An 11,457-nucleotide genomic window follows, 5' to 3' on the forward strand; every position below is an offset into this window, starting at 1 on the left:
CCTAGACAACAGATTTCAGGACTGTAGCAAGTTCTTGTACTTGCTCCACCTACCTTATTTTGTAATCCTGAATATTTGGCAGCTTCAGAATCTGAAGTCCTGGTTATTCCCAAGCCAGGCACTGCACCCAGGCACAGCTTCACAATGCTATTCATCTTGACGCGATGAGTAGTTTAGAATGTGGATTGGATGAACAATGAGCTCTCTCTTGAGACACTACTGCTCATAATCACTTCATGTAATCAGACAAATATGTACAAGAACAACTTCTCCAAAGACTGAGACTACCTGAATTGCTTGAGCTGTAACAGGACCCAAGACAGGGGCTTACCCCAAATACCTAGCTGCTGAATAAATTCAATAGCGACATATATTTGAATTAATAAATACATAAATAAGCACAGGTTGTAATAACTCAGTGGAATGTGTTGAAGTTGAATGGAGCGCAGGCTGGACTATCAGACCTTCAAAAGAAGAGAGTTCATCATGGCTAGTTGTCCAGCCTCAGGTTCCCATTCTCTCTCACACTGGTTTCCCCTTGTACACACAGGTAGTTTCTGTTGTAGTTCCTTGTTCATTTCCTCTTCTTCCCTCACAGTTTGGTAGATTGACTGCAACAGTCAGACAACAGAACACACGTTACAAGTGACATTCCCTGTGCACTAGCCTCCAGCTGCCCTCCGTGGGCGCTGTGTGTGTCACGAGGAATAGGGACAGTGCTGATACAGCTAATCAATGCTGATGCAGGTAGATCAATGGCATTTAGTGGCAGGGAGGGAGAGGGACCCCACCAGCCACAGGTAGCAGCCCAGTTTGATGGCTAAGAGCACAAACAAACATTATATGTGAACTGTTATGCTCGATGACTCCCGGGCTTTCTCACCCCATCATATAGCCTGGGCCCCACAGGGCCACTGAGTCATAACCAATGGACAATTCTGATAAAATCTGGCCCATTGTCACTGCAACACCCACACCTGCTTCACACTCAGTCTGCCACTCCCTGGACCCTGGACAGCTCGTGCAATAGAGCGGGACCGATGGGGCCCTGGCCGCTGGCACAACACAAACAGCGACACCCCCCGGGCAGGTACCTGTTCAGGATCTTGGTGACGATCAGCTTGACCCAGGGCGCGGTGGGCTCCAGACAGACTTCCCTGCCGTGTTTCGTGGTGGCTCTGCGGGGAGGCAGAGGGGAGAGCGGGGTGAGCGCGGGGCTGGCGGGGCTGGGAGGGGCAGCAGAGCCAGGACAGTTACATGACTTCTGGCACCCCGCAGTGGGGCCCCCCGGGGATCAGCTCCACGTTGGCGATGCGCTTGGGGGGGATCACCGCGGCCTGGGTCTGCAGGCACTGGCACCGCAGCTCGCAGGCCATGGGGGCATCTGCCAGGGAAGAGAGAGAAAGACTCAGCTCCTGCCGGCGGCCCGGGGACACCCCACACCTGGGTCCCATCCATCCCCCCGGGACTCCCCGCATCCGGCCGCCTCTCAGACACTTGGGTCTCATCCATCCCCCCGGGCACTCCCCGCATCTGGCCGGCTCTCGGACACCTGGGTCCGATCCGTCCTTCCAAGCCCCAGTGGGAAGCGAGACTCCCCCAGCCCGGGTCCCGGGGCCACCCCGGCGCAGCGAGCCCCTTACCCCGGCACAGCGCGGCGCAGGCCGCCAGCAGCAGCAGCAGCAGCAGGGGGCTGCCGGGGGCGAAGCTCCGTGGGCGGCTCATGGTCCGGGCTGGCGGCGGAGGCTGGTGCTGGGGATCTGGGCTCGGCTCAGTTGTGAGCCACCGCAGCGCCCCGCAGCCGCTTTTATCCCCGCGGGGACCCGGCCGGGACATACCCGGGGCAGAGGGGGCGGAGCGGCCGGAGAAATCCGCTTCAGCCGGGTCCCGCCTGCCCCGGCCCCGCGCCAAGGGCTGGGCTCGGGGATCGGCCCGGGGGCCGGGATCCCCGCCCGGAACCCCAAATCCGGACACCTTCCCTCCCGGAGTAGCGATCCACCGCCCGTGCCCGGGATGCCCTGCCCTGCAAGGGGCGGTTTCCCTTCAGTGTTGATAACCGAGTTTCCTAAGGCCGAAAGCTTCGTGGCTGGACACCCGCTTCTTCTCCTGCCCCAGTCTCCCCCGCTGCTCGGGCCAGTTCCCGGCTCTCCCTGGGGTGCAGCGCCCATCGCTGCTCCAGTTCAGCGGCACGGCTCTGCCCGAGGCTGCTGTTGCTCCCTTTAGGAGACTGGGTCACTTCTCGGGAAACCCGCACAGCCTTAGCCCCAGCGACCTGCCCCAGCAGCATTAGCTGATGGGAAGCAGTAGGGACCCTGCTTTCTCGGCGGTTATCATTAGTACGCAGCAATCTGCAGGCTTGCGAAACATTGAAAAACTTCCACAGTCAAGGGGAAGCTAAGACAGCAACTCGGCAGTCAGCTGTTACGTTAATCCCCTGGGGTCTGAGCATGAACTCGTAGTTCACTGGTGACTATCGGCGCCAATATTGTAATTCTGGTTTATTGCCTCTGGCTGACAGCAACCCAGGCACAAATCACCCAGTGCAGCCGGTGCTGGGAGAGTCTCATGACTGTATTTACAGACACTAACTTAACCGTGAGTGAGACCTTCTGTCTCTCCAGTCTGAACGTGAGAGCACTTCGGGACAATTCTTGCTCTGGCAACCATATTGGGCAAATAGAGAAGCAGTGAAAATGACCAGACATTCAAAACAGTGGGATCTGTGGGAATTGCAACACACGCAAACAAAGAAGCAGCTGTGCAGAAAGCCCAGGACATATGTCCTTACGCATCTTAAATAGGAAGCAACTGTGAGGCTGGTGTTTTTCTGTTCAAAGTACAGACGCCTCTCAACCAGCTCAGCCCACAAAAGAAATGGTGCCCGATTCTGCAGTCCGTAGGCAAAAATTCCCTCTGCAGTTAGTGGGAGCTTCCCCTAAGAGCTGCAAGATCCGCCCCATATCACCCAAGCTTCAGAAATAAAAATTTGCCCCCCAAGGGGCATTCTCTGCCCAGAACTCCAAACCCGAGGTGCGGCGCTTTCTGACAAATATGGGGCTATGTCAGAGCAGTGAAATAGAGGGTTTTAAGCCCTTAATTTACTGTTCTCTTCTGCGCCAAATTACCTATTTTGCTTTACAGTTGTGCAGTAAGAAGCAAAGTTCACCTAAAATAAGACTTACATGAGTTGTGGGGAATTTAAATGAAAAACTTAATTCAATGGCATGGTTCAGTGTGATCCTGCAAAGACTTAATCTTCTGCACTGTGACTAATCCCAGTGGATTCAATGGAACTACTTGAGTGTGTCAAGTTAAACCTGGACAAGTCTTTGTATGGTCAGGACATCTTCTTAGTAACAGAAGGATTAGTATTAATACTCCCTAGCTCTAGTTTTGGGCTTTTGTCAAAGGAGGCACAGACTTGCTTATGCTCACCCATCAGGCCAGAGCCAGAACCCAGAGCTTGTTCAGGTTCAAAGTACAATAAGCATTTTACCCTTCAGGACTAGAAATAGAACCCCTATGTCATTAGGAATGGGGGTGTCCCTCTTCTCCCAGGGGGGCAGCATTTTCTTCTAACCTTCGAAAGCTCCTAAATTTTCAGAAAGCCTTTGACAAGGTCCCGCACCAAAGGCTCTTAAGCAAAGTAAGCTGTCATGGGATAAGAGGGAAGGTCCTCTCATGGACTGATAACTTGTTAAGAGATAGGAAACAAAGGGTAGGAATAAATTATCAGTTTTCAGAATGGAGAGAGGTAAATAGTGGTGTCCCCCAGGGGCCTGTACTGGGACCAGTCCTGTTGAACATATTCATAAATGATCTTGGAAAAAAGGGTAAACAGTGAGGTGGCAAAATGTGCAGATGATACAAAACTACTCAAGATAGTTAAGTCCGAGGCAGACTGCGAAGAACTACAAAAGGATCTCTCAAAACTGAGTGATCAGGCAACAAAATGGCTGATGAATTGCAATGTTGATAAATGCAAAGTAATACATATTGGAAAACATAAAATGATGGGGCCTAAATTAGCTGTTACCACTCAAGAGAGAGATTTTGGAGTCATTGTGGATAGTTCTCGGAAAACATCCGCTCAGTGTGTAGCGGTAGTCAAAAAAGCGAATGGAATGTTGGGAATCATTAGGAAAGGGATAGACAATAAGACAGAAAATATCATGTTACCTCTATATAAATCCATGGTACGCCAACATCTTGAATACTGCATGCAGATGTGGTCACCCCATCTCAAAAAGCCTATATTGGACTTGGAAAAGGTTCAGAAAAGGGCAACAAAAATGATTAAGGGTATGGAACAGCTTCCGATTGAGGAGAGATTAATAAGATTGGGACTGTTCATCTTAGAAAAGAGATGACTAAGGATGATATGATACAGGTCTATAAAATCATGACTGTTGTGGAGAAAGTAAATAAAGAAGTGATATATACTCCTTCTCATAACACAAGAACTAGGGGTCATCAAATGAAATTAATAGGCAGCAGGTTTAAAACAAACAAAAGGAAGTATTTTTTCACACAACACATAGTCAACCTGTGGAACTCTTTGCCAGAGGATATTGTGAAGGCCAAGACTATAACAGGGTTCAAGAAAGAACTAGATAAGTTCATGGAGGATAGGTCCATCAATGGCTATTAGCCAGGATGGGCAGGGATGGTGTCCCTAGTCTCTGTTTGCCAGAAGCTGGAAATGGGCAACAGGGGATGGATCACTTGATGATTACCTGTTGTGTTCATTCCTCTGGGGCACGTGGCATTAGCCACTGTCAGCAGACAGGATACTGGGCTAGATGGACCTTTGGTCTGACTCAGTATGGCCATACTTACATTACAATAGTGGATCCTAAAAATATGTCCCATACAGAAAAGCGAGTGGAGGTCATTGGAAAGAAGCCTCCACCAGACGTTAGAATTTTTCCTCTCTGAGTCTGAGAAGTTGGGTGCATTGTGCCGAGGTAGGGTCGCTCTCCAGGGTAGGGACACAGAGGAGTAAGGACATAGCAGCTCCAGGAGCGTAACTGGCCTGTAGGTTGTAGCCTAGATCACATGACTGTGGAGTGTCGCTTTAAGGGTTCACTGGTGCTGATTTGCAAGGCAGAGAGACCAGCCCATATTGTGGGTCCCACTCTTGCTGGCAGTCCCTGCACTGCGCCGGTGGGGCTGTGAAGTGAGAGGCACTCACAGCTCGGTGCTCAGCGCAGCAAGGCGGTGGCAGTGTTTAATTTGTAATGAAAGAGGTACCGGAGCTCCAGCAATTTTTTCCCTTTAATAACTGACACAGCAAACCCAGAGGTGCCGGGCTATGAACTGTCAAACCTAGAGGTGGTGGGGCTCAGCCCTGGCAAAAATGAAGCACTGGGAGGTGGCCGGCGGGCCCTGAGCCTGAAAGTCTCGGGTTGGCAAGTTCAGACCAGCCCAACCCTCGGACTTGTAGTCAGGTCCTGTGTGGGTCAGGTTGTAAGGCTCCAGACCCCCCCATCGCACAGGCCGTCTAGTAGAACGACGCCGCAAGCCTCCCCTGTGCTTCAGTGGGAGCAGGAGCGGGCCCCGTGCTGGGTGTTCGACCCAAATTCCATAAGGAAGCAGCAGTTGATCTTCCACCCACTAAATTATATGTCCATGGACCAGAGCCGGCCCCACTGACCCCGGGCTGAGCGGCGCCGGCGGCTGGGACCCTGGCTGGCAGGAGCCGTGGTCTGGGGTTCCGTCCACTGGCCCCTGCCAGCCGGGGTTCCTGCCGCTGCCCCGCTCAGCCCTCTGCCAGTCTGGGGTTCTGTCGAGGGGCCCCTGTAAATGTAAAATTTATTACTGGCACGCGAAACCTCAAAATTACTGAAGACTTGGCATGCCACTTCTCAAAGGTTGCCGACCCCTGCTCTAATATGTAATAAAACAGCAAGACTCCCATTTCCTTTCATGTATTTTGATAGAACTCAAAGACAGGGGCTTACCCAAAATACCTAGCTGCTGCATAGATTCAATAGCGACACACACTTGAATTAATAAATACATAAATAAGCACAGGTTGTAATAACTGAGTGGAACACGTCGAAGTTGAATGAAGAGGCAGCGTGGGGGCTTTGGGGAGGGGGTGGAATGGAGTGGGGGGGATGGGGCAGGCGCTTTGGGGAAGGGGTGGAGTTGGGGGGCTGGAGTGGAGCAGGGGTGGAAAGACACGGGGGCGGAGGAGGGGCGGAGCCATGGGGAAGAGGCGGAGCAGGGGCTGGAGCAGCACGCAGCTGGGTATTTTGCGTATGGGTAGGGACAGCCCTGGCATGACAGAAGGAATAGCGGACAGTGATGATGCAGGTAAATCAATGGCATTTAGTGGCAGGGAGGGACCCCACCAGCCACAGGTAGCAGCCCAGTTTGATGGCTAAGAGCACAAACAAACATTATATGTGAACTGTTATGCTGGATGACTCCCGGGCTTTCTCACCCCATCATATAACCTGGGCCCCACAGGGCCACTGAGTCATAACCAATGGACAATTCTGATAAAATCTGGCCCATTGTCACTGCAACACCCACACCTGCTTTAGACTCAGTCTGCCGCTCCCTGGACAGCTCGTGCAATAGAGCGGGACCGATTGATTGAACAGAAGTTCGACACCGTGTAGAGTCAAGCACGAGGGTTTATTACGCACAGCGCTGGCGGAGTGTCACTTCGCTTATTAGGCTCAGTGAGACACGGCTAAATGATTGATTACAATAGATGATATAGGGTGCCAGTGGGCGGAGAGAAGCGACGGGGTGGAAGTTCCCGAGCCCCTGGATAGGTTCTAGCAGCAAGACAAAATTAGCACAATAGGCCAATAGTCTAAAAGATGACATAATGGCTCCGCCCATAGCTCAGGATAACATGTTTGCTAATACACAGGTGTTATCCCTCTAAATTCTCCCCTTGCAATGGGTAAGTTAAATCCTTATTTTCGGTCCATCGGAATGACGGTGTCTGCCAAGGCAGGTTGGTCCACAGGTATCTTACTGGAGGGTTTTAAAGCAAAAAGAACATAGTAAACAGTGCACAGCAATGACAACTGTGTATGGGTTACCAATGCGCTTCCGTGAACTGGGACTGGCATCTGTGAGGGAGGATGGCATAACTCACACTATCATGTTAGGCCTCGCCCTGAACTCTGGTCGGCATCCGGGGAATATGCACCGTATTCTCTTCCTGAACCAGGGAGTAGCCTGCAAGGCTCCTCTCAGTGAGCTATGTGCCTAGAACGCATGAGAAGCCTCCCAATGCCTGCTCTCCACCTGGAGTTATGCTGTCTCAGCTTTATGTGTAGATGAAACATACAAGGTTGTTCCCTGCTCATCCCAGCTTTTCTTTAGCCATGTACTGTCCGTTGTTAACTAGAACTCATGCCTCAGAGCAGGCAGTGGAATTTGGGCCTATGTGAAAGGTTCTTACCAGGGACTGTGGTCAAGATCTTATATACACGTTATTGGGATTTTGGCCCTTCACCGATGGGGCCCTGGCCGCTAGCACAACACAAACAGCGACACCCCTAGGGTAGGTACCTGTTCAGGATCTTGGTGGTGATCATCTTGACCCAGGGCGCGGTGGGATCCAGACAGACTTCCCTGCCGTCCCTCAAGGTGGCTCTGCGGGGAGGCAGAGGGGAGAGCGGGGTGAGCAGGGGATTGGCAGGGCGGGGCGGGGGGTGCAGGCTGGGGGAGTGGCAGCAGGGCCCCGACACTTACATGACTTCTTGCACCCCGCAGTGGGGCCCCTCGGGGATCAGCTCCACGTTGGCGATGCGCTTGGGGTGGATCAACGCGGCATGGGTCTGGAGGCACTGGCACTGCAGCTCGCCGGTCATGGGGGCATCTGCCAGGGGAGGGGGAGGAAGACTCAGCTGCTGCCGGTGGCCTGGGGACACCCCACACTTGGGTCCCATCCATCCTCCCGGGACTCCCCGCATACGGCTGGCTCCCAGACACCTGGGTCCCATCCATCCTTCCAAGTGTAAGGGGACTGTTGTCCCCTTACTAAAACTCAGTGAGGGTTTGTTTTGGTTGGCTAAGTCCCAGTACCAAAAGAAAGGGGAAGAGTTGATGGGAAATCAGGAGCCTGAGACTGACAGTCCCCAGGAACAATGGGGAGAGGCCAATGCTCCAGGTCAGCCTGATTGACAGGGCGGGCAGGCTAATCAGGGAGTCAGGAGACCAGGGTCCCATCCTCCGTGTGAGCTGGAATTGCCTGGGTCAGACAGAGTGGGGCAGAGCTAAGGAGAGAGCAGGGGCCCGAGCTGAGCTGGGAGGCAGAGCTGTGAGGGCCAGAAAAGCAGCGCAGGAAGCCGGTCAGAGCTGGGAGCAGAGTCACAGAAGCAGCCCACAGAGCAGACCTGTCCTGGGGGCAGAGCTGTAGCAGCCAAAGGGGCCAGAGAAGCAGCCCAGGGGGCTGGAGGCAGAGCAGCCGCCCTGCTGAGGCAGAGTGGAGCCAGAGCTAGAACAGTGGAGCTGGGGCTGGAGCTGGAGCAGTCTGGAGGGGGGTGCGGTGAGCAACTGGGGCCAGCCAACGGCCCTGACGTTCCAGAGACACTGGTTGTGATGTCCCAGCCACAGAGCCGGGTGATGTGTTCTCCTTTAACCTCTCCCATTTTTCCTTATTCTTTTAAAAATTAATTGCTGGTTAAATACATTGTATTTGCTTTAAATTGTATGGAATGATCAGTGGGTCAGGGAGGTGCCCAGTGCAGAGAGGGTACCCCGAGGTGGGGACACCCAAGCCCCTGTCCCAGGTGACCACAACAGGGTTGGGGGTCGAGCCCCCCCAGGAATCCTGGGCCCCGCCTTGTCCGGTTAAGAGGACTCTGCCAGACCGGAGAGTGGAAGGGGTGTCCTCCAGGGCAGGGAGGCCTCTAGGTAAAGGAAGTGGGAGCGACTAGGCCATTTCACCAGAAGCCAGGAAAGCTCCCCACAATAGCGGGACCATCCCTCCTCTTACATAATCCCCAGTAGGAAGCGAGACTCCCCCACCCCCGGTCCCGGGGCCACCCCGGCGCAGCGAGCCCCTTACCCCGGCACAGCGCGGCGCAGGCCAGCAGCAGCAGCAGGGGGCTGCCGGGGGCGAAGCTCCGTGGGCGGCTCATGGTCCGGGCTGGCGGCGGAGGCTGGTGCTGGGGATGTGGGCTCGGCTCAGCTCTGAGCCTCCGCAGCGCCCCGCAGCCGCTTTTATCCCCGCGGGGACCCGGCCGGGACATTCCCGGGGCAGAGGGGGCGGAGCGGCCGGAGAAATCCGCTTCAGCCGGGCCCCGCCTGCCCCGGCCCCGCGCCAAGGGCTGGGCTCGGGGATCGGCCCGGGGTCCGGGATCCCCGCCCGGAACCCCAAATCCGGACACCTTCCCTCCCGGAGTAGCGATCCACAGCCCGTGCCCGGGATGCCCTGCCCTGCAAGGGGCGGTTTCCCTTCAATGTTGATAACCGAGTTTCCTAAGACCGAAAGCTTCGTGGCTGGATATTCATGTTTAATTACAAACACGCGCGGCTGTGGGCGCGCGGCGGGGCAGCCCGTGTGCCCCTGGGGCGAGGAAGGCAGGCTCGGGCCACAGACTGCACGTGTGCTTTGGACGAGCTCTTTCAGGCTAAAGATGAAGGCGCCGTGGCCCAAATTCTTACAACGACGCCGGGGTGGGGGAATGGCCGGAGCAGAGAGCGGGATGGGCCCCGCCCGCTTCTTCTCCTGCCCCAGTCTCCCCCGCTGCTCGGGCCAGTTCCCGGCTCTCCCTGGGGTGCAGCGCCCATCGCTGCTCCAGTTCAGCGGCACGGCTCTGCCCGAGGCTGCTGTTGTTCCCTTTAGGAGACTGGGTCACTTCTCGGGAAACCCGCACAGCCTTAGCCCCAGCGACCTGCCCCAGCAGCATTAGCTGATGGGAAGCAGTAGGGACCCTGCTTTCTCGGCGGTTATCATTAGTACGCAGCAATCTGCAGGCTTGCGAAACATTGAAAAACTTCCACAGTCAAGGGGAAGCTAAGACAGCAACTCGGCAGTCAGCTGTTACGTTAATCCCCTGGGATCTGAGCATGAACTCGTAGTTCACTGTTGACTATCGGCGCCAACATTCCACTTCGGGTTCATTGCCTCTGGCTGACAGCAACCCAGGCACAAATCACCCAGTGCAGCCGGTGCTGGGAGAGTCTCATGACTATGTATTTACAGACACTAACTTAACCGTGAGTGAGACCTTCTGTCTCTCCAGTCTGAACGTGAGAGCACTTCGGGACAATTCTTGCTCTGGCAACCATATGGGGCAAATAGAGAAGCAGTGAAAATGACCAGACATTCAAAACAGTGGGATCTGTGGGAACTGCAACACACGCAAACAAAGAAGCAGCCGTGCAGAAAGCCCAGGACATATGTCATTAAGCATCTTAAATAGGAAGCAATTGTGAGGCTGGTGTTTTTTCTGTTCAAAGTACAGACGCCTCTCACCCAGCTCAGCCCACAAAAGAAATGGTGCCCGATTCTGCAGTCCGTAGGCAAAAATTCCCTCTGCAGTTAGTGGGAGCTTCCCCTAAGAGCTGCAAGATCCGCCCCAATATCACCCAAGCTTCAGAAATAAAAATGTGCCCCAAGGGGCATTCTCTGCCCAGAACTCCAAACCCGGGGGGCGGCGCTGCGTGTGGGTGTGGAACTGCTTTACAGTTTGCTCTGTCCAGGGGAAGGCGATGCTCGCATAGTGACAATCCCGTTCCTCCTACCAAAGCCGCCGGAGCTGGAAATGCAATGCTGGGCGAGGTCTGTCACCGGCACAGAGAGCCAGAGGCGTGTTTTACATGTCAAAACCATCGTCTTGGGTTCGGTGTTTCCCACTAGTCCCTGTGTTCCCTGTTGTGCCATTATTTGGCAGGAGGAGAAAAAGTGACCGAATTCAAGGAATATTTTCGGCCAGCGGATCTCCGGTTGATTTGTCTTTGTGCAGCAAGCAGGCTGTGCAAATCCATTTTCCCCCTTTACAAATGACAAACCGAGAGCAGCTCTGTTCTAAGCCCCCGTCCTGCTGCAGTTATAACGAAGGGCGAAACTCCCTTTCACTTCCGAGGGGCCAGGGTTTCACCATTGCCGTCACTTGCTGTTTTAGGTGGACAAGGGACACAGAAACAACTGCTGCTTCAATGTCCCCCCAGCACGTAGCACGCATAGCCGATATAGACCGCTGTTAGAGGGCGGTTCTGAAGGGTACCTGTGGGGGTCACATTCCCTGAAACCAGCCCGCTCCCGTCAGCTCCCGGGGAGCCCTGCTAAAGGAGTTTGCTCTGTCGCTTCTGTGAAGGGAAGAGCTTGACATCTCCGAGTGTGTATGTGCACCCTGGGGCGGGCAGGGGTGATTTCCAGGTCGACCAGATCACCCTGCTACTTCTGCTCAAGCCAGTGTGCTGGCAACAGACGTGTAGCCCGTGGGGCAGGCTACTAGCCACCCACAGACGTGCCTG

At 54.4% G+C, this 11,457-nt stretch overlaps 2 protein-coding genes across 2 annotated transcripts; both read right to left on the reverse strand.

Annotated features, from left to right (window-relative positions):
• Positions 1–988: 988 nt before the first annotated feature.
• On the reverse strand, positions 989–1,836 carry LOC135879207 (growth-regulated alpha protein-like). The gene is made up of 3 exons (XM_065405113.1): positions 1,644–1,836; positions 1,258–1,384; positions 989–1,178 (listed from the first exon to the last, which is right to left on the reverse strand). The coding sequence occupies exons 1-3, from the start codon at positions 1,834–1,836 to the stop codon at positions 989–991; spliced, it is 510 nt and encodes a 169-aa protein (XP_065261185.1).
• A 5,102-nt stretch (positions 1,837–6,938) lies between these two features.
• On the reverse strand, positions 6,939–9,116 carry LOC135879286 (interleukin-8-like). Its single transcript, XM_065405212.1, has 4 exons — positions 9,044–9,116; positions 7,726–7,852; positions 7,543–7,626; positions 6,939–6,999 (listed from the first exon to the last, which is right to left on the reverse strand). Exons 1-4 carry the CDS (start codon positions 9,114–9,116, stop codon positions 6,939–6,941), a joined length of 345 nt encoding a protein of 114 aa, XP_065261284.1.
• Positions 9,117–11,457: the final 2,341 nt, after the last annotated feature.

The sequence above is a fragment of the Emys orbicularis genome, chromosome 5 (assembly GCF_028017835.1).
Source record: "Emys orbicularis isolate rEmyOrb1 chromosome 5, rEmyOrb1.hap1, whole genome shotgun sequence".
Lineage (NCBI taxonomy): Eukaryota > Metazoa > Chordata > Testudines > Emydidae > Emys > Emys orbicularis.